Source organism: Tachypleus tridentatus, unplaced genomic scaffold (assembly GCF_004210375.1).
Source record: "Tachypleus tridentatus isolate NWPU-2018 unplaced genomic scaffold, ASM421037v1 Hic_cluster_2, whole genome shotgun sequence".
In the NCBI taxonomy this organism is placed as follows: Eukaryota; Metazoa; Arthropoda; class Merostomata; order Xiphosura; family Limulidae; genus Tachypleus; species Tachypleus tridentatus.
The window spans coordinates 18,816,176-18,838,076 of NW_027467782.1; the positions used below are offsets into that span (position 1 = coordinate 18,816,176).

The 21,901-nt window shown below is 33.7% G+C and overlaps 1 protein-coding gene across 2 annotated transcripts in view; it reads right to left on the minus strand.

Moving 5' to 3' along the window:
- Positions 1 to 8,681: 8,681 nt before the first annotated feature.
- Positions 8,682 to 21,901, minus strand: part of LOC143242757 (exocyst complex component 6-like) — a 43,784-nt gene continuing 30,564 nt past the window's right edge. For both annotated transcript variants that reach the window (XR_013023203.1, XM_076486244.1), the window contains exon 3: positions 8,682 to 8,986. Coding sequence is in view for 1 of the 2 variants with exons in the window: in XM_076486244.1 (XP_076342359.1) it covers positions 8,953 to 8,986 (34 nt within the window). In the remaining variant the exon portion in view is untranslated. The remainder of the gene's footprint in view (positions 8,987 to 21,901) is intronic.

A 21,901-nucleotide genomic window follows, 5' to 3' on the forward strand; every position in this document is an offset into this window, starting at 1 on the left:
TTATCTACTTCTGCAATGTGATACAAAAAGTGATTTTGACTTTATAAGCACATTTACCCTTTATTAATATTTTTATGAAGCTTGAATTAATATGTATATTTGTTATTTTTGTGTAGAAATTAAACTCTCTATCCACTAGTTCTAATGAAATGGAGAAGCTAGAGAGACAGACTGTTTACAGTTTAGATTTCACTACATTCACTCTCAGCTATTAACATATAAGTAAACTTACAAGCTAAATAAAGACACAATAACAAGTTATTTTATTATGTATGGTGAAGAAGGGGGAAATATTTTCATATAATTAAATTCTTTTTACATCTTTACAGATTATTTTATAATAGACATTTTTGGGGGTATATGTCAAGGGTCAAGTGTTCTCGTTCTAATGAAGATCAGTCTGGCCGTTTTTCTGTTATTTGTTCTTCTCATAGGTACGATCAAAAGTACGTTGAAGGGTTGACTTGGCTTAAGTTTGTATTGCTCGAATTATGACAAAGGATTTGCATAATTAAATAATCATCATTGTTCTATCTATTATACTGTGTATTACTCTAATATTTCTGCAGAAGGTCAACATCTGTAGATTTCAGCTGATTTTTCAAATTGATAGACTGTTATAACAGCTATAAATTATAGATAAAAATTGAACTCTGTCATCTCAGGTTTTATCAATATAGATATTATTTCAAAATGTTGAAAAAAAACCCAACAAAAACAACGTTTTCCAGAGAATTATTGGTGTGGAAGAATTAAGTATGAAGGCTGTAAAATGTACATTCATAGAACCAAATCATTTGTATTTTCTTCAATTTAGAGGTATTACAGATCTTTCACAAAAATATGATTTTGACACTAATAAAGGAAGATACGATATTTATTACTGAGTGGTTTATGATTTTGACGGTAAGAAAGTAATTTTTAAATGGTATAAAGCTTGTTTGACATTGAGCACAAAACTACACTAAGCCAAATATCATTGTCGGTAAAGATATAATACATCAAGATCAGGGTTATTAACAGTCTCAGTTTTATTCCTGTAGCTTTAGCTGTGTTCTGACCTACTAAAATTATAGAAGGAATATTTCACATATTCGTTACATGGAAGAACCAAAGATAATTGCCAGTGACACGTACCAAACATCAGACTTTATTCATAAGACACAATGCCAACAGTACTTCGAAATAAATTTCTGGAATGACATCGATAGTAACGGGAGGAAAGTTACATCTTAGTTTTACAGAAACAGATGTACAGGTGATATCTAACATCAAATATTAAGATATTTTGTTATTGAGTTTTTATACATTTTTAAAACATATGTACATAACCAACCGATAACTGAAAGTTTTTTCTCACATATGCCGTTCTGATATCGACATATTCCGATAGTACTTTATCTAATTCAAGGACAAGATGTTTTTCAACGCATGATAATTCCCTCTTATATCCACCAACACTGTTTTCACGTGTACGGTTATATATACGAGTAACTCTAGCCCTTAATTATACACCACTCTGATCCATCTCTAGGATAGTTTCTCGTAGGTTTTACGGATGAACTTGATAAAGATCGCATCTCATCGTGGGTCTATGGTGGACTGAGAAACTGCGCATATCAAAGTATTAAATAAAGAAACCTAAACTTTTCATCAGTGAAGTATATGGTCTTGAATATGTTTTATATTGAAGAACAATCTACAATTCCTTCAAATTCATCCCTTAAACAGCAGCCATCATCTACTGATCCTGCTTCCTAGAACATTCCCACTGTTTAAGGGTTAAATAGAATATACTGAAACTATAAGACACTCCTAATAATCATTCGAGAATAAAACTATATCTGTTGTCTAATTTATATCAAATGCCACATCCTTCAAGTCTATAACATGCTACTTTATGATTACTATATGACAGCATCTTTTAAAAGTTATATGGGGTATGCGGGCTGAAAGGGGGGCAAAGACAGGGCATAAATGCGTTCAAATATAAAATGTTATATTTCTGTTTTACAGGTTCAACAAGATCTGTACAAAGTGATAATGATTTTTCATAGTTACTGAGTCACAAATAAAGGTCCTTTTCAGGACCATCATATATTTTAAAAAAAAGTATGTTACGATTGCAATTTAGTGTTTTATATCTGTTGTCGACTTAGTTTTTAAGTTAAATTAATGTACGGATATGAGTTGTGAGTCGTGATAAATTCAACAGTTTTTAACATAAAAAATACAGTATTTATTCTAATATATCAAACCAGGAAGATGTGTAAACATTTAAATTTCGTTAAAAGTAAAGACATAGAAGCTGCATAGTAACCTATTAATAAAAGTAACGATGAAACTGCCAAGATATTTACTGAAATTAAGAAAGATGACATTCTTACTTATAAAAACAATTTGAATATTATGTCATTAGGTATCAGCCATAATTTTCTATGGTTTACCTTATATTTATAAAGAAGGAGTTTCATTACGACCTATTGTTTTCGACAATTGAGTTTTCAGCCATACTTTACTGGGCTGTACTTGAATTTTTAAAATGTTCACCATCATTGAATGTATATAAACGTCAGTATGTGTGAATGCTTCTTATACGTTTCCGCATTTCGTGCTCAATTAACATCAATATTAACACAGTAATACAGCTGTATTTGTTATTTGTTTATAAACCACAACTGGATAACCAGACCCACATCTTGCAGTTATATCTTTCACAAATACTAATAGTTATCTTTAGTGCTTTACATTTTATTATTTATACCCAATAGAAAACTAAAGTTTCAATCTTTCAAGCGATCTGGTTTGTTGTTTTCTTTACGCAGCTTTATCTATTTTATCATTTGGTTTCAAATTTCTTTTGATGGAAATGACTAATTATGTTGGAGAGCTTAGCTTAATTTCTTTAAGGATACTATCACATAGTTAAAAAGCCACACAATCATCATATTTATAGGACAGTGTTTTCTGTGTGTTATTATTCTGTGTTCTTACTCGTATTTAATTACATAAAAACATTATTGATTGTATCAATACTTTTAGTAAATAGAAAAGTAAGCTAAAGAGTCAAGACAAGTCGACAGCTTAAAAGAGAAGACCCGGTTGAATATTGAATTCTTTGTTTTTCATGTGTGTGTTTTATTTATAATCTATATTAGTGTGTAGAATGTGAAAAAAGCCGAGATAAGGTAAAGTAATTCTTTTTAATATGGTATGCTTGTGAGCAGCACATAGGTAATTTAATTTTTGGGTTTTGGCTCCGGTTTCGGAGCTCTTGTGAAAACAATCTTCTGAAGGATGTCAACATATTTAACCCGATTGTTGTTTTTAGTTTCTTGTCCAATAAAATTATCATGCTTGATTTGGCAACGTTTTAACTGAATACGTGGGTATTGATTTCGGAGCTCTAACAATGATAAATTTGTTTCGGGTTTCGGCATCTTAAATAACAATGAAATCGTGTCTCTGGTAATGTTCTGGTTTACTGCCAAGTCCTACGGTAATAATTTCATATCATTGTTGACAAGTCTAGTAGACGGAGGCCTGATGTCGCTTGACACCTCCCTCTGGATACATTCATCAACGCCTTTTATTTCTTTTGAAGCTGGTCTTTCTGTATGAAGATTTAGTAGGGCAATACTTATCAATCGAGAAAAAAAATGTTTTAATAACAATAATCGTTTAATAAACATTTTAAAGATATGTAATTTATTCTTTATGTAGCAATCATTTTACTATAATATGCGTTAATCCACATAAATGGCCCGGCATGGCCAAGCGTGTTAAGGCGTGCGACTCGTAATCTGAAGGTCTCGGGTTCGCATTCCCGTCGAGCCAAACATGCTCACCCTTTTAGCCGTGGGGGCGTTATAATGTGACGATTAATCCCACTATTCGTTGGTAAAAGAGTAGCCCAAGAGTTGGCGGTGGGTGGTGATGACTAGCTGCCTTTCCTCTAGTCTTACACTGCTAAATTAGGGACGGCTAGCACAGATAGCCCTCGAGTAGCTTTGTGCGAAATTAAAAAACAAACAAATCACATAAATGCTTATATGAAAACTCTAAATTATGAAATTGGTTTCAGGTATGTGATAAACGTTTTCTCGAAACTACGAAATATATCTCAAGCATTGTCCCAACTAGGGAGGAAGGTAATGTACAGCACACAACAACTTTAAATACTGTTTAATATTTATATTTTGTACGTTCACAAAGACTAAATGGTTTCTTTAAATTATTGCTAAAACAGTATAAAACTACTGTTATAAATAATTGTCAATTATTCTCCTCATTTCATTGTTATATAAACTAAGCATGAAAAGTTACGTAATCCGAACTTCAAATGACTGGTCATTTACTTTACATTTCACAGAGAAAGAGTTTTCAAACTGGCTTATCATAGTTGTAACACAGTAGTAAATCACACAGTTTATAGTACTTTAAAATATTCAATAATCTTAGTAAAGTCCAAAACAAGACAACTAGATATTTCACTAAATGTCTGTCAGACCAATGAAAGTTGGCTGACTATAAAAACAAATACTGTTGTAAAATGTCTCAGAGTGTCATTAACAAGATATGGTGGAATCACGTGTAACAAAATGGTACAAATACACTGGTACTGGACTGAGAATAATAAAATCCACATTTTAAGTAAGTTACCGTTATCTAACGATTCGCACCAATTATGGGATAACTGTTAAAAACAGAATCAGATTACACATAGACGTCGTTCACCTTTATTCGATTTATTTCTCTTGTAACATTCTGCAGACTTGTAAAATCTGTTACAACCACTACAAACTATGGGTTGAGCTTTTGAAACATCATCAGAATAACAAAGATTAAAATATTCAGAACAATTATGCTATTTAAATGCACTATTGTGTTGTTACGTTCTGAACAATAATAATTTACATCAAAGAAATATTTAATTATAACGTTGAAATAATGAGCTAGTACTATAGGAAGATTTTGTCTTAATGTGAAGAACCCGTAACATTAGGTGAAGTATAAAAGTCTTTAACCCTAAATATCAATAGTTGTTGTTTATTTTAATTCTATTATATTATGGTGTGATCCCCTTTTAACTGATGTGCCACGTTCAGGTCGTCCTGTTGAGTTTAATGATGACTTGCTGCTGGTTGCATTTGATGAAGATTGTGCTGTAACAATTGAATAACTAGCACAGAGGCTTAATTCAACCCATTTAACAGTTCATCATCATCTGCAACAGCTTAGAAAGGTGTCAAAACTTGGATAATGGGTCTCCCATGATTTGACAGAAGCCAATTTTAGAACAAGAATGAACATTTGCACTCTCGTGAACGTAACTCACCATTTTGGACAGGTTAGTGGCTGGAGATGAAAAATTGATATTTTATAAAGATCTTAAGCCCCGCAGACGATGGCTCAGTGCAAGTAAACAGTACAAAATGGACCTCCCCTCTAGGTAAGTCTTGTTAAGCATTTGTTGGGATATTGTTGGTGTAATCCGCTTTGAGTGGCTATCACTCAATGTAACGATTACTTCAGACTTCTATTGTCAACAGTTGCACTGAAGGAAAAGAGGCCTGCTTTGATCATTCATAAAGGTGTTGTGTTACACCAGAATAATGCAGGCCCCATACAGCAATGATCACATCTGAAAAGACTGAAGAATTAGACTGGGAAAAATTTCCGCATCCTCCTTATTATCCAGACCTTGTCCCATCTGATTATCATCTATTCCGAAATTTGTAGAACTATCTTGATAGAAAAGATCTTTGAAAACATGAAGATGTCAAAACTAACCTTTCTGTATTCTCTTCCTTCAAACCCCAGGAATTTTATAGAAGTAGCATTCAGAAGCTTATGAATCGTTGACAGGAAGTAATAAATAATAATGGAACATACATTATTGATTAAATCACATTAAAGCTGTTTTAAATTAGTTCTCTTTTTCTGAACCTAAAATCAGACAATACATAAGGGATGACCTGATATATCTTTTAATAATGCACTTTATTGATGAGTGAAACGCGTCGTATACAATAGATTTGTCGAAATTAATGTGATTTCAATACTATTATTATACAATGTTCTAGATGTAGAATAGAGTACTGCAAATGTAATAGGTCCATCATTTATATCTGACGGCAAGTACATTAATTATAATCACGTTTCGCAAGCTTGATCCATAAATTAATTCACTCGTGATTTATGTTTGATGTTTATAATCAACAAAAAGATGAATAAACTGTCATCACGCGTAAAACCACCACTCACATTAATACAATTTTAACTTCGTTATATTTTTATTGTAAATTTCACTGTGGATTATCTTTTATTGTTTGTTTATGAATTTCGCGCAAAGCTACTCGAGGGCTATCTGCGCTAGCCGTCCCTAATTTAGCAGTGTAAGACTAGAGGGAAGGCAGCTAGTCATCACCACCCATCGGCAACTATTGGGCTACTCTTTTACCAACGAATAGTAGGATTGACCGTAACATTATAATGCCTCCACGGCTGGGAGGGCGAGCATGTTTAGCGCGACTGGGATGCGAACCCGCGACCCTCGGATTACGAGTCGCACGCCTAAGCGCTCGGCCATGCCGGGCACTAGCAGGAGAAAAGGCATGTGCTTTCCAATTAAGCAGACTATACTGAAGACAACATTCTGAGAAAATCTACGTTATAACACCTTACCACCTACACACACATAATACCTCAAGTCCTTTTTCGTCAATATGAGTTTATGTACAACCATAAAAGAAACAAAGAAAGAAAAAAGCAATTTAGTTTACCAGCCAGTCCACGCTGTTCTTGTTATTATGTGACCATGGTTTTCTTACTGAGCAGAACTGTTGTATGCTTAAAATGTACAGTGTTGTTCTTACGAGTTCAGGGGAAATTATAATCAATTTGAAAAGGCTCAGATACTTTGATTGTAGTGACCTGGAATACACCGGATTTTATTTTTGAAAGTTTGTGTAAGAAACAGAATTCTGGAAAGTGAATGTTGTAACTTAGTCGCTATAGGCTTAGAAATAGACACTATATACGTAAACGTAGTACAGCTATGACACTAAATAAATAACAAGGATCACACGTATAATTCATTTTTAACTCGTATGTTGAAATTTGTGCACCATACACGAACTTTCTCTACGGTGTGTCTGATGAAGGGGTAACTAGTAACACGCTTACTGATATCAATACGTCTGTACATTTATACGCCTCTAACGGTAAACTCAAAGGTCACGTGATTAGTCTTGTTTTTATAAGCACAAAACTATAGAATGGGCTATCTGTGCTTTGCTCACCGCCTGTTTCATAAACAGGCTTTTAGTGTTATAAGTCTTCAGATTTTCGACTGAACCATTTCGACAGATACATGGTTTCTTGATGACGAGAAACTCACTTGAAATAAGAGTGTATCTCAGAACGGTTGGTATGGGTATTAATACTTTTATTGATAAAGCGAGAACAACGTTTCGATCTTCCTGGGTCATCTTCAGGTTAAGAAGGAGAGAGTTTGAATGTGACCCTTGCTGGACACATATCTTAGGGACGAGAGTATAAATGGGTACGGGACGAGAGTATAACTGGGTACGGGACTGTAGGGGTCGTTGCAGGTAGCTGTTGGGTTATTAATCAGTATAGGTATAAAGGTGTTCCTTTATATTGGTTAAATTTTGATTAGTTGCTGTATAAGTAAGGCCTCTTTGATTTTGCGTTTGTTTATGTTTGTTTCCCTACTTTATATCTGGTTGTTTTCTTTGGTTATGTTGTGTTTATTTGATTTGCAGTGTTCAAAAACTTGTGAAGATGTTTTTACGTTCTTTGAATCTTGTTTCTATTCTTTCTGCTTGTTTCTCCAATATAGAAGTCGTGGCAGTTGTTGTATTATATTTTATATATTATGTTGGTGTTGTGTTTGTCACTGTAGTTTTTACATAGTAAGGAGTTTAGTTTTGTACCTGTTTTTTGAATAAGTTTGTTGTTTACTGGAATGTTGTGTTTTGTTATAAGTTTTTTTTCCAAATGTTGATTATTTTTTCGCTGATGTCGAGAACATATGGTTTGTAGCAATATGAGGTTTTGTAGTTTGTAGTGTCTTGGAATTTATTGTTGTAAACCATTTGTACACAAATTCTGAAGTAACACTCACACGCATGTATATATGTATAAAAATCATTATTTTTGGGTTTACATACTAAGTTTGAAACTATGTCTATTTATATTCGAGAGAGTTTGGTCTGAAATTGAGATTTATTTTCAATGATATATGTTTCTTAATTCTTGAAAGACAAACATATGTAAATTTACTGTGTGTATAAATAACAAAAAACATGGAGATTCTCTGTGTATATTTCATTTTTGTGTTTATTTGTTTATTCAGTATTTTCGAACTTAATTTCAGGACGAGAACACTTAGCGGTGATTTTTAACACTGTTTGTGGTAGAATACTTTTCGATGTTCCGCTTTACTTGCATTTCTTTATCATTTATAAACATTTTTTATGTCTGTACTCGTCACGTTCGTTTATCAAGTTGTTCTTCTACACTTCATTGTCTGATGAGACTTCATTTTATTTCTAGTGAAGGTTCATAAGAATATGTTTTTGTTAGGGTATTCTGAAGAATGTAGTGTTACTCTTTAGTTGAAGTACAAAAGTAAATTATATAGTCTTTCTAAATTCGAATAAAAGTTTATTTTTTATTCACAGAATTTCTTGGGAATATTTTTTTTCGTTACAGATCATGCTTTTGGTTGAACATTATTCAACGCATAATGATTTACCTTTACCTTTTGTCAGATTTGATAAAACATCTTCACCTTACTCAACACAATATTCACTTTCATCGCCGAAAGTTCTTCGCTTTCCTGTATGCTCAGTAAACTGTAGTCTTAAGTTCTGGATCTGGATATTCCTTTATACGTCTTGCGGAATGCCTGATACTGTCGATTCAAATTTGTTCAAGGAAAAATATCCAGGTAAGACTGCAATAAATAATAGATTATTGGTTGGAAATGATAGAGTCTTCACGAACCGTCTAACAGTAGCAAACATGAAAGTTTCGGAGTCTAGTTACAATTAAAATGTATAAACATGTATAAACCTGAAAAAGTTCAAGGGCTTTCCATGGCCTTTTTATTTAGAAGCAAAGTTGTACAACTTTAAAAAGTGAAACCAATTTACGTACCGTGAGGATTTCTTCTTTGCATACTTCCCTTTATCTCGATCAAGATAATAATGAAATTTTAGACTTACGTTTGTTTTATCAACCTGTCATTAAAGTGATAATCCCGAGTTGCAAGATAGAGATTCTGTCTTGGTGCTCTACATGACCAAAGTGTATTTGCGATTGTCTGTGGTCTCAGAAAAAGAACAAGAAGAAACGACGCTTTCACATTACAAGTTGACTGAATATATCTTTCAATATTCATACAACCCGGGTCGTTCTCAAATATCAAAGTATGCACACTGCACCAGTGTTTAAAGAATCTAAGTATTATCAGATATTCGATACTGACCGTCAGATGAAAGAATCTTTATACCCTGGTAACAGTAGTGCTTCGAATTCCTTCGTCCATAATTCATTATTTTCAAACGCAACACACATTCAAACGTAATTCAGAGAAATGTAACAATGAGTGTGGAATAAGCTGCAATAAAACTGATTAAAATCTGTTAAATAATTAAAAGAACACCATCTGTCACGAACTACGTTTTGTATTTTGAGCTACTGTATGTTGAAAGGAACTCACCTTTCAATGGCTGAGCCGTATATCATCATTGTCAGAGTAGCACATTTGATTTGGATGCTACTATTCAGAACTGCCATTTTTTGTTCAATCAGATGTTATGTCAGGTGTCAAAAAAATTTAATCTACAACAAATTTGGCCTGTGCAAAGAGCTAACTACAAGTCTTCCACTTTACACATCTGCATGGGCACTACTTTACAGAATATAACACAAATTAAAATATGACTCAGAGGTTTGCATTAAATGGTTCACTAAAGCCTTTTTAATCCACAACATCAGCTGTGTATGAACGTAACTGAACAACGTACAACGTATATTTTACCTCTTGGTGAGTTGTAAAATAGCCTTGATTACATTATATTAAAATTATTTTCGACCCTTACAATGTTCTTGAAGTCCATGTCGCCACTGAAGTGCCTCGTAAGAATAGTCCTGTAGCATAGTGTTTTGAAAAAAAAACGTTGTTGTAAAGCTATTATATGCAAATTACATCACTCCATCATCTCGACAGTTTTCCATAATCTACGTAATGTAGGAAGATTATTATATACCAGTGTTTGTTTCTGCAGTCTGATTGCACAGAAATCCGTAAGAGCTATATCTAGAAATTTGACTTGTATTCCTTCGTAATGAATAACATTAATGTCCATTTCATTCTCGAGAAGTGGCTTGTATAAAAATGAGTTTTGTGATTTTCCCCTAATGAGTTATTTGTTCATTATGTTAACATTAACATGAGAATTCTGAAACAAGTCAAACTGTGAGAACACACAAAATATTATCTGTTGTATAATGATTCAGAAACATTACTTTCATTTGCACCCATCAATGTATATCAAAAAGTGCAAAGAAATTAATTAAGATGAATACTATTAAACTGTGATATCTGACCAAAGCTGTATAAAAACATACATGCTGTAAAACTTATTTTCAAATAGCAAGAATATAACACACATTTGAACTGTTTTAAAATCAAGTGTAATAAAAATATGTTTTTATGCTTTTCAAGCTAGAAATATTTACCAAACTTAATTTTTATGATAATTCTTTTTAATGGAAATAGCATTTCAGCAATAATGCTGAGAGACAAAAATCATTGATAAAGTGGTTACAGATTAGAGAAACGTTTCACTTGGGACATGTTAACAGGTATTTTGTTCGTGAATTTTCACCTGTGGCAATACTTCATACTATGCTTACAATAGGAGTATACGACTTTTTACATGTCTCTTTCTGGATGGTCTTAATATCTCAAATTGATTAATATTATTTCCTTTATTTTCCAATGCTCTTAAGTGCAACAGTTATCTTTATGATCTGAATGTATTGATAGTTTGCATTTAAAAGAGGTTTTCTTTAAATAATATTCACAAACGCGATTAATTTCCGGTGGTATTACACTACGTAACATGCCAATTAACGTTAAAAATGCAGTTCGGATACTCTCTGCTCCACTTGTATCAATTATGATTGTCAAGTGGCTTGCTGATTTGCATATTCAAATCGTTTTAATATAACTAACTCAGCCCTCTTTATTACATAATTTATAGCAATGAATATATTTGAGCACGCATGTATAAAACCATCAGATATCAGACGAAGAACAATAATAACAAGAAAACCTTAAAATACAACCCAAAATAATATAACTGTTAAATACAAAGCTTCAACAGCCTATCTGTCCTGTTCTCACATCTCCATCACAAAGACTGAACCCTAGGTTTTAGTGTTCTAATCCGTCAATCATACTGTTGGACTGTAATGGAGGAGCAAAATCATAAAGAAATAAAACAATTCTGCATTTAAATGTTCTGTAATATTTGTGAAAGTGACTTTTAAAACGGTTTGCTTTCTCTTGTTGAACTTACACTTAGAATATATACTTATACAGGTTTAGCATGACCAGGTGTTAGGGTGACTGACTTACAAACAGCTGTGTGGGATTTTTAATGTGATAGCCAACCCCATTGTTTCTTAGTAAAAGAATATTCTAGGACTTGGTGATGTATGGTTTCGACTAGTTGTCTTCCCCCTGGACTTTCATTGTTAAGTTAGGGACGGCTACTTGGAAAACATATGAGCGCCACCATGTACATCTGCATGAAAATCGCTGATGATGAATTAGCACCTGAAGTGCTCCAAAACATTGCAGCACTCTAGTGTCACAGCGGTATGTCTGGGGATGAATACCGCTAAAAACCTCGTTTAGAAACCTATGGTAGGCAGAACACAGATAACATTTTGTGTTTAATAACAAACAAACAGAGAAATTCAGAGTTGTCATTTTTTGTTTTTACTGTGGTATAATAAGGGATTGTAACACTAACTTTTCAGCTAAAGAAAGCAGAAACTCGTGTACGAAACACATTTTAGAGGTTAATTGAAACTTTAGTGTCAGTCTTACCTAAAAATTAAAAATGACAGTTGATTGTTATTTGTTTTACAGTCACAATGCTGTTGCAATAAAATAACGGTAGCTACGTGTGATATTAACAAAAGAAAGAACATTTGATATTGAACTCGTATTAACGTTCATTACTAAGCTGTTTGTACTTCTTAACAATAAGAAATATAATATTTAAAAAAGCGAGTAATAAAAAATAACAAACATAAATCCAAACCTTCAAGCAGCCTACATATAAATTAAGAACAAGAAGACATAAACACTGGACACAGTTCTTTATTTTCAGTCACTAAACAAGTATTTATCCAAACATTTAACTTTTTCTCACTGAACCATAATTAAACCAACACTTTCAATTAAAATTAAATATTGTAAGTATATTAAATATTTTAAACGTTACAAGTAAAACTCTATCTGATTTATTATTGACTTTAATAACCAATATTTACTCTTTATTTTTAGTACAATATTAACTTGAGGCCCTGATTAAAAAAAAAAAGTTCAATAATAACTCTGTGGGTAAGCATAATGTACTTCCAACATTCAGTCATTATACATGAATAGGTATCTGAATTTGTCTTATAATGATATATCTCGTAAAGTATGTATGTATTTTACCCGTATAATAAAAAGAAAAGAATATCACACAAGCTATACAATGCAATATAGAAGGTGATGTGTGAATACTTAAACCTGTTTTACATGAAAACAACTTGAGATCCTGTCAAAATGTTGTTAAATGTAGTCTGAAAGTTATACCCATAGATATGGCAGATCACCTTAAATGTGTAAACATCAACATTATAGACTACCTAATCTATGAATGAGATTTGTAAAACATTAGATATTAAAAGAGAAAGAAAAACATACGGATACAAATATTGCATTAGCAGAAAACTGTAAAAATATTAAAACAATAGGATGTGAGAAATAACGAAAAAAAGAAACAGAAGCCTTCCACTCATTCAACCTAGCATAAAAATCACCGGAGTCTAGACACCCTTCTTTAAAACTGATATGCATACACTTTGTTGCTTTAAGCCATAATGGGTAAAGCACTGGAATAGCGGATAGAACATAAAACTATCTTACCAGAAGACTCGAGATTGAGTTCTGACTGCAGCAACACAGAAAATATTTCTCTTAAAGAAACTTTTCTTGAAGACGTCAACAAATAAAGTGACAAAGGATGTGGAAAAAAGCAATACGAAGCAAGAAAGAAAGCGTAAGGCGAATCAAGTAAATAATGATCGGGAAACTGTTATTTGAATCAACTGTTAGGGCAAGTTTAATATGTAATCAAATTATTATCACAGATGACAAATTTCTTTGGATTATATACATATGTTCTTAGATGATACATCGCACTTAAAAACAAAATATTTAATAAAGGTATTAATGTGTATTTTATCACAGTACAGAAGTAGGTATACTGTATGTCAGGCATGAAGTGACATCATTCACTCATAATGTTGATATATTGCATGCTTATTAAACACATGTCAGATAGAGACCAGTTACTTATCCTCTGAAAGACAAGGTGTAGGGATATACCGTTTAGGTGATTATTTTCACATTTTATAGCTGCACAATGAATAACGGAACGAAGACAACACGTAAAGTCTATATGATACAATCACTGGTTAAAGCTTTAATGGTATGTTTGAAGTTCAAGTATAGTTTAAGAATTTTTGTCTTTCGTAAGCCGAAATTTTCGGTGATATCCTTTGGCCTTCTTTTTGGACTTTATCCAGTCAACATAAACACGTATATTAATATCTCAGTAGAGTAAGCTACAAACTTCATGTCTTTTGTTAACAGTTTGGGATCCCTTAGTGTTACTTTGAGTCCATTACGAGGTCTGTTCAAAAAATACGCGGACTGTTTGAATTGCGCGGCTCCAGTTGGTTCCAGTGGAATCCGCTTGGTGTTTCTAGGTTCGCACAGATCAGCTGATTACGACGCCATTTCCCGATTGCAGATATCTTCATTTGTGTATTAGCTACGCGGTTTTAAGTGAAGTGCGATTTTTTCGTTTGGCGGATTTCAAAATGAATGACCTGAAGGAGCAACGACTTGCTGTGAAATTTTGTGTTAAACTTAGAAAATCTGCGACTGAAACCTTTGCCATGCTTAATACGGCTTACGGTGATGTTGCTATGAAGCGTACGGCATGTTTCAAGTGGCATGAACGTTTTAAGGATGGTCGACAGTCCATTGAAGATGATGAGCGTCCTGGACGTCTTTCCACGTCAACTGACGACCCACACGTCGACAAAATCAACACCCTGGTGCGGACAAATCGACGTCTGACTGTTAGGGAGCTTGCTGAAGAGTTTGGGATATCAGTTGGATCTTGTTACGAGATTTTGACAGAAAAATTGAAGATGCACCGCGTTGCTGCGAAATTTGTGCCTCAGAACTCGCGCGTTTTTGGCCAAACACTCGATCACTGTTCTTCCCCACCCCCCTACTCACCTGACCTTGCTCCTTGCGATGTTTTCTTGTTCCCCAAACTCAAAAGACCTTTGAAAGGAAGAATATTTAAGACGATTCCCGAGATTAAGGAAAATGCGACGAAGGAGCTGGAGGACATTACAAAAGAAGCGTACCAGGACTGTTTCAACAAGTGGAAACACCGTTAGGATAAGTGTGTGCGTTGGGGAGGAGAGTACCTTGAAGGGGTCCCAGACCTGTAACTTCTAAATAAAGTACATTTTGTTTTATGACGTCAGTCCGCGTATTTTTTGAACAGCTCTCGTATATACCAGAACATCAAAACTGAATCAGAAGAACTTCTAACAAACAAGAGCATCATTTCAAGTAATATTGTGTGTATAAAGGTAGGCTGGCTTCATATAAGCTCCCCTCTCCAAATTATCTGGAGCCTTTCTCTACGACACATTTTGCGTGTCTCTATTAAATCGGCATATAAACTATAAAGGCACCAATAAAAAAACATTAGTACAATATACATGTCATAAAATACCAATTGAATAGCTGTTACCATAAAGTATACAATATACACCAACTTAACATATATCACTATGGCGTATAAACTTTAGAAATATTAATTTAATACTTTTTATTACGGCATATAAATTACAAAGGTGTTTCGAAAATATTCCTACAAACAGTGCTTAGAAATGTTTAATAAGAAGTGATTTGGATAAACATTATTAGATTTTACTGATATTATAAGGATTTACTAAGGAACAGAATAATTTGACAATGTTTTATGTAAAAGAAGCAACTACTTTCATTAATAGACAAAAACAGAAACGAAAAGAATCACATATTATCTATGAGTAAAATATTTTCAGATATTTAATATGGTTTTTAAATAATATATTACGCAATTTTTAAAATGAATAAAATTGAAAACTAGAAAAAGAAACAAAAACTCAGCTGACACGTTAAACAGCATTAGTCTGAATTGCTTTAGGTGGGCGATGTTTGCTCTGCAGAGGGTGCCCAAATCAATACCGCAATTAGCAGTTTTTGTCAATTTTAAAGGGGGCAGGGTTTTAGAATTATTACATATTACAATTTATCGCAGCCAAGCCCCAAAGCATTATAGTTACGACAGAAAGTGTTCGTACCTCTGCATCGTGATTAGTGTTTTCCTCGTAACTTAAAAAAGTATCACGGTTAGGGTAATGAAAGTGTAATATATTGTAAATACTATACTAACACACATATACATACACTTTTATGTAAATTGAACGACAAATAAACTGTTTATAAACAAATAACCAAACATAGGAGGAGCAGAAAGTGTTCGTACGTCTACTTTAATGGTTAGTTGTGTAGCCTTTCAGGTGAATAACTTGGCACAATCTTTCCTCATAGCCCTCCATGATTGTTTGACAGTACACGACTGGTATTTTCTTCCATTCTTCTTTACAGAAGGCCTCCAAGTCTTGCAAGTTTTTCGGATGACGCTGATGAACTCTGGTCTTCAACTCATGCCAAACATTTTCAATTGGGTTGAGATCGGGTGACTGCGATGGCCACTCTAGAACGGTTATGTGGTCTCTCTGCAACCAGGATTGCACATATTTCGATGTGTGCTTAGGGACATTGTCATGCTGGAAGATCCAACGACGCCCAAGCCGCAAGTTCCGAGCATCATTCTTGATATAAGTTGCTAATATATCAGCGTACTCTTCTCTTTTTCATGATTCCGTTGGCGCGATGAAGGCTGCCTATACCAGAAGAGCTGAAGGAACCCCATAGCATGATCGAGCCACTTCCGTGTTTAACTGTAGGGATGGTGTTCTTTGGAAGATTTCGTTCCCCCTTCTTACGGAAAATATAGCAAACATCATTGTGGCCGAAAAGCTCGATTTTAGTCTCGTCTGACCAAAGAATACTCTTCCAATAGGTAAAGGGTTTATATGCTTTCTTGCATACCTGAATGGTGCTTCTAAATGAATATGCTTTAAATATGGAGTTCTATGAGAACGGCATGCTTCGTAACTATAGCGGTGCTTACTTCAACCCCAGTTTTCCTTACCAGTTACCTTCCTCTTGGTTCTGCCCCCCGCTAGTACAGCGGTATGTCTCCAGATTTACAACGCTAAAATCAGGGGTTCGATACACCTCGGTGGGCTGAGCAGATAGCCCTTTGTGGCTTTGCTGTAAAACAATACACACACACTCCTCTTGGTTCTCTCTCGATGTTTAGTGGGGCGTCTGGAACGAGGGAGATCAGCAGTTGACCCTGTAAGCTTAAACTTGACAATTATGCTTTGAACAGTAGATTTCAGCACATTAAGTTGTGTAGCAATACCGGAAAGAGACACACGAGACTTGTATTTTACAATAATTCGGTTTTTTTAAAGCAGATAATGACGGAGACGGCGCTAAATTGCCCGAAGTACATTTTTTACTGCCTAAATTCCAATAATTATCAACCCAATGTCTAGTTCTGGAATGGTATAATGTAGTTTATTCGCCAAACTAAACAAAATTTTTACGGGAATATCAGTTTTTTCACACGTTCTGAAATTACGAACACTTTCTGCTTCTCCTATTTTTGGTTATTTGTTTATAAACTGTTTATTTGTCGTTTAATTTATATAAACACTTATGTAAATATGTGTTAGTATAATATTTATAACATATTTTACTTCTATTAGCCTAATCGTGATACTTTTTAAGTTATGAGCAAAAAACCACTCGGGACGCAGGGGTGGGAACACTTTCTGTCGTAACGTATTAGGATTTAACGTAACCGGAAATTTTAATTTTAGTTGAGAAATTAATCAAATATTGATAAGTATTAATTTATGATATTTGACAAAACATTGATACATCCAACTTTTTTTCTTATTTAATATACAAAAATTACAATTTATTATAACGATCATTACAAATAGTTAAGACTCTACAGTTTCAGAGACTGTGCCAAATATTTAATATCTCAGAAAATGTGCCACACGTATATCTCCAAAAAACGAAGGGAAATTGGCCCGAGGCAAAACTACATCTTTATCTAAGAGGTCCTAATAACAAAGAAACTACGTATATAATACCAGAGCCAAAGATTAAATGCAGGCTAAAGTGGAAGAAAGGAGAATAAATATCTGCCGAAACCTCTCCAAAATGTATGAAAAACTAACTGTAAAAGGGTTGTTAGGGTAAGACCTAAGCAAAAATGTAGAGCATGAATTAGATGAACATTTGATATAAAATGCCCTCCAAATAGGTAGCAAAAAACCTAACAACTGTTGATCTAAAAAGAAATAGTATACCTGATATTCAGAAAGGGAAAATTAATCAGAAGTCCTCAGAGATATGGCATGCTGATCTCATTTAATTATGAGACAAATTGATCAAAATGTACCCGAATATTTGGTGAAGGTGAATAAAAGGTAGTGGAAAAGCATAAAACATCACAAGATACATACAGCCCAAATTAGTCTTAGGGTATTCCCCAGACTGTGAATGGCAGGGAATGGTAAACTCTGGAAGTGGGAGAAAAGACGGACGAAGTCATTGTTATGCAGCACAGATTCAACCAACTCAGGAGGAGCATTGAAAATGTCTGGGGACAAAGGATGACTCGTAACTTTCAATCTCCCAACAAGTAAAGCCAACAGATTCACCGTCGAGTTGCCTGGGCAATTTTTCTGGATTTAGTTTTACTCACGTAACAATCAATCACTCAAAGGTGGTTAAGGCATTCGACTCGTAATCTGAGGGTCACGGGTTCGAATCACCGTCTCACCAAACATGCTCGCCCTTTGCGCCGTGGGGTCTTTATAATGTTACGGCCAATCCCACTATTCGTTGGTAAAAGAGTAGCCCAAGAGTTGGCGGTGGGTAGTGATGACTAGCTGCCTTCCCTCTAGTCTTACACTGTTAAATTAGAGTGGGCTAATGCAATATTCCACGTGTTGCTTTGCGCAAAATTCAAAGCAAACCAAACCAATCACTTAAAGCACTAAAGTCGATAGAGCCATTGTTTGGTTGCTTGCTCATGAGGCCTGAGGGAAAAATGCATGTCAGTGGTGTGATCTATGAAATGGTGATGTGAATTGGGAATTCAATGCACAAAACAAGGTTCATGAAATTAAAATGCAGAATTATAGCGACGAGAATAAACTGATAAATGTCGACGTATGAATTATTGGAATGAATGAACTAATGTCATAAAGTAACCACTTCATGAAAAAATATTGTAACACTAGAAGCACTAGACACACAAAAGAGTTTATTAAAATAAATGCTGTCAATTGAGAAGTAATAGTTTAATAGAGAAGTGTATAGGAAGCCATATGAATCACGTGTTCATACAATGTCACGATTGATTAATAGATGATGTGCATGAGAGATAGATATTGAAATCTTCCAATTCCAATAGGGGAGAAATTATTGTTTATGGAATGCCTAAAGAAAAATGTACACACTTACAGGCCAGCACTGAATGAGAATAGGTTATCTTGTGTAAGAAGGTAAGTGATGTACCCGAATTAGTTCATTTTATGTGACATAAATTCATACACCACAAGCACTGTACAAAAAAATTTTTTTTTTTAAATAGTGTTTACTTTTTACTACTAATATATGTGTGATAATTGGAATCACTTGCACCAAAATTTGTTGATAGTACCACTATCAAAGCTTACAATAATGTAAAAATCGATGCATCTCGAAGTACAGCACATCAGTACGACCTGGAGTTTGAGAGACAGATCCCCTGCTCCTACACAAATGTGAATAAAGTTAGTGAAGTTTGCTGTGTGAAATATTTATTGTGAATTACATCTTTCGTTATGACATATATTTTCATATACAATAAATTTTATGATATAGATTCAGTGAACGTCAGCGCACCTTTGTTTTATTATATCATTTGTTTGAAGAATTTTCATTCTAATCATATAGTTCTAAAAACACAATCAATTTGCAATTAATAAATAATTAATATATCATTATGATATGATAAAGAATGATGGAAATAGAATTAATATCAACTAGGTTTAATCTAAATCAGTCTCGAGATACAATTATACCTACTTATTATTATTTTTAGGTTTCAAATATAATCCTGCCTATAAGTTGTGAGTATTATATGAAAAGATAGCATGTTGTATACTCATTTTAGTCATATCGATTTATTTATATTTACTAATAATCATCGTTATGTATAATTTAATAGTAAAAGTACTTGTAACGATTTTGAAAGACATTTTTGGTGTTTAGAGCGCTCGACGTTCAATCTGCATGTTTAGTGTGACTCGACCCTCAGATTATAATTATGAGCCGAGCGTCCTAGCCATCTGGCCATGCCAGGCCGACATGCAGAAGAGCTTTGAGTATACACCCAAGATCGCTTCCTCAAAACACCCAGGAACGTAGAGTATTGCTGAATTCAAAGATCGGCTCAGGATATGTCCGCAACAAAACTCTTTAGTTTTACTTACCAACAAAGGTTATACACGTTTTTGGAAACTAAAAACAAATAGATAAAAATAAAATTCCCCTAACAAGAAAAATATGAAGAAGGTACTAGTTCAATATGAATACTGAGAAAGAAATTGAAATTGTGGAAAAACATCCACTAAAAACACACAAATACATCGGAAAAGTATAGATACTAAAACACACATTCAAAACATAGGAAACACCTACAACAATAGATAACTTTAGAGTAATGACTGTTATCGTCACAGAACACAGAGAAATAAAATAGAAATACAACATTAAAAATAAAACAATACAAACACAACCATCACAAGCACACAAACATTATTGAAGGTATAACAGAAATATATGGAGAATAGCAATTAGCAACAGAAATCCGTAGACGTAAATCAAGTGAAAAATTGCGGGAATCAAATGTCTTGCTAAAGGCTGTGATGCCTTCAAGCCAGATAACACTATTTTTCTCTCGCGTTTTTCAGTTTAAAATACAGTACAGGAAGGAGGAAGAGGTCCAAATGATACCTGACACTTCCATATGTAACTTATTTGACAGCACAACGGACACATCACCGCAACCTGTAAATCTCTCCCACGCTGTGTAGGTTGTGGTAAAAACCATCATAATACATTATATCCAAGGGAACATGAAGATCTGTACTGTTGTAATTTTAAGTAAATACATACGGTAAACTACAAAGTATACAGTAAATTACATTACACAAACGACAGCAGAAATTAGAGACAGAAACAAAAGACAAAGATCAATTAAAACACCACTGATGTCCACAGCAGGTAACAAACAATGTTATATAACAACCAATGTTAACCTCTAGTAAAGACAAACATAGAAGCAAAACCAAATAAAAACACAAAACAAGTACATAAACAACCACAAAATATACCGCAACCTGAGATATCGAAAACATCAAACAATACTAATATTAGCACTGAAAATAACCAAGTAATTGAAGCAGTAAAAATAAAGCTTTTTGGGGGTGTTCAAAAAATTTAAACCCATACAACCAGCAAGATTGTATCACATTATTCGTTACAATAACAAGTAAACGTTTCGCATCGATCGTTCCATCCAATAATTCATAACTTAAAACACACAGCTCAATATATTAATATTGATCATAAAAGACCGATTAAACGAAAAAGACCTTAACATAAGAATAGTATTATCATATAAATTAATATTTACGGCCACAAATAGTGACTGAAACAACACGTGAATGTACTGCAATAGATATAAACCCAACAAATAATGAAGGTATCACAGAAGCAAGAATTCACTGCTCGTCCTCTAAGACTAGAGATGTGAACCTATTAAATAAATTAAATTAACATGACCAAAGACTGATTATAATAGGAGATCTAAATGCTAAAAGTAAGAACTTTGGATATAATAGCACAACGACTAAGATAAGAAAACCATACGAATTTGTAGAACATTGTAACTGTGTGGTGTTAATTATTTAAAATTGACACAGATATGTTCTCTGCACGGTGCTGGTGATATTGCACATTTATGTATATGTTAATCTGAAATTAGTACTAAACGCTCACATTTTAATGCAAGCTTCGGTTTTGACAGTGATTATATACCTATCTGGTGTGTCTTCGATCACGAACCTCCATTAGAATATACACAAAGTAAAATTAAAATTTATTTTTTTAAAAGCTGATGGAAACATGGTGCAAATATTCTGAATCAGTAAGAAATAAAACACAGAAAGACCAACAGTTATATATGAATATTTTCAAATAACTTCTGTTTTACTAAAACTGCAGACCAGACTACACAAA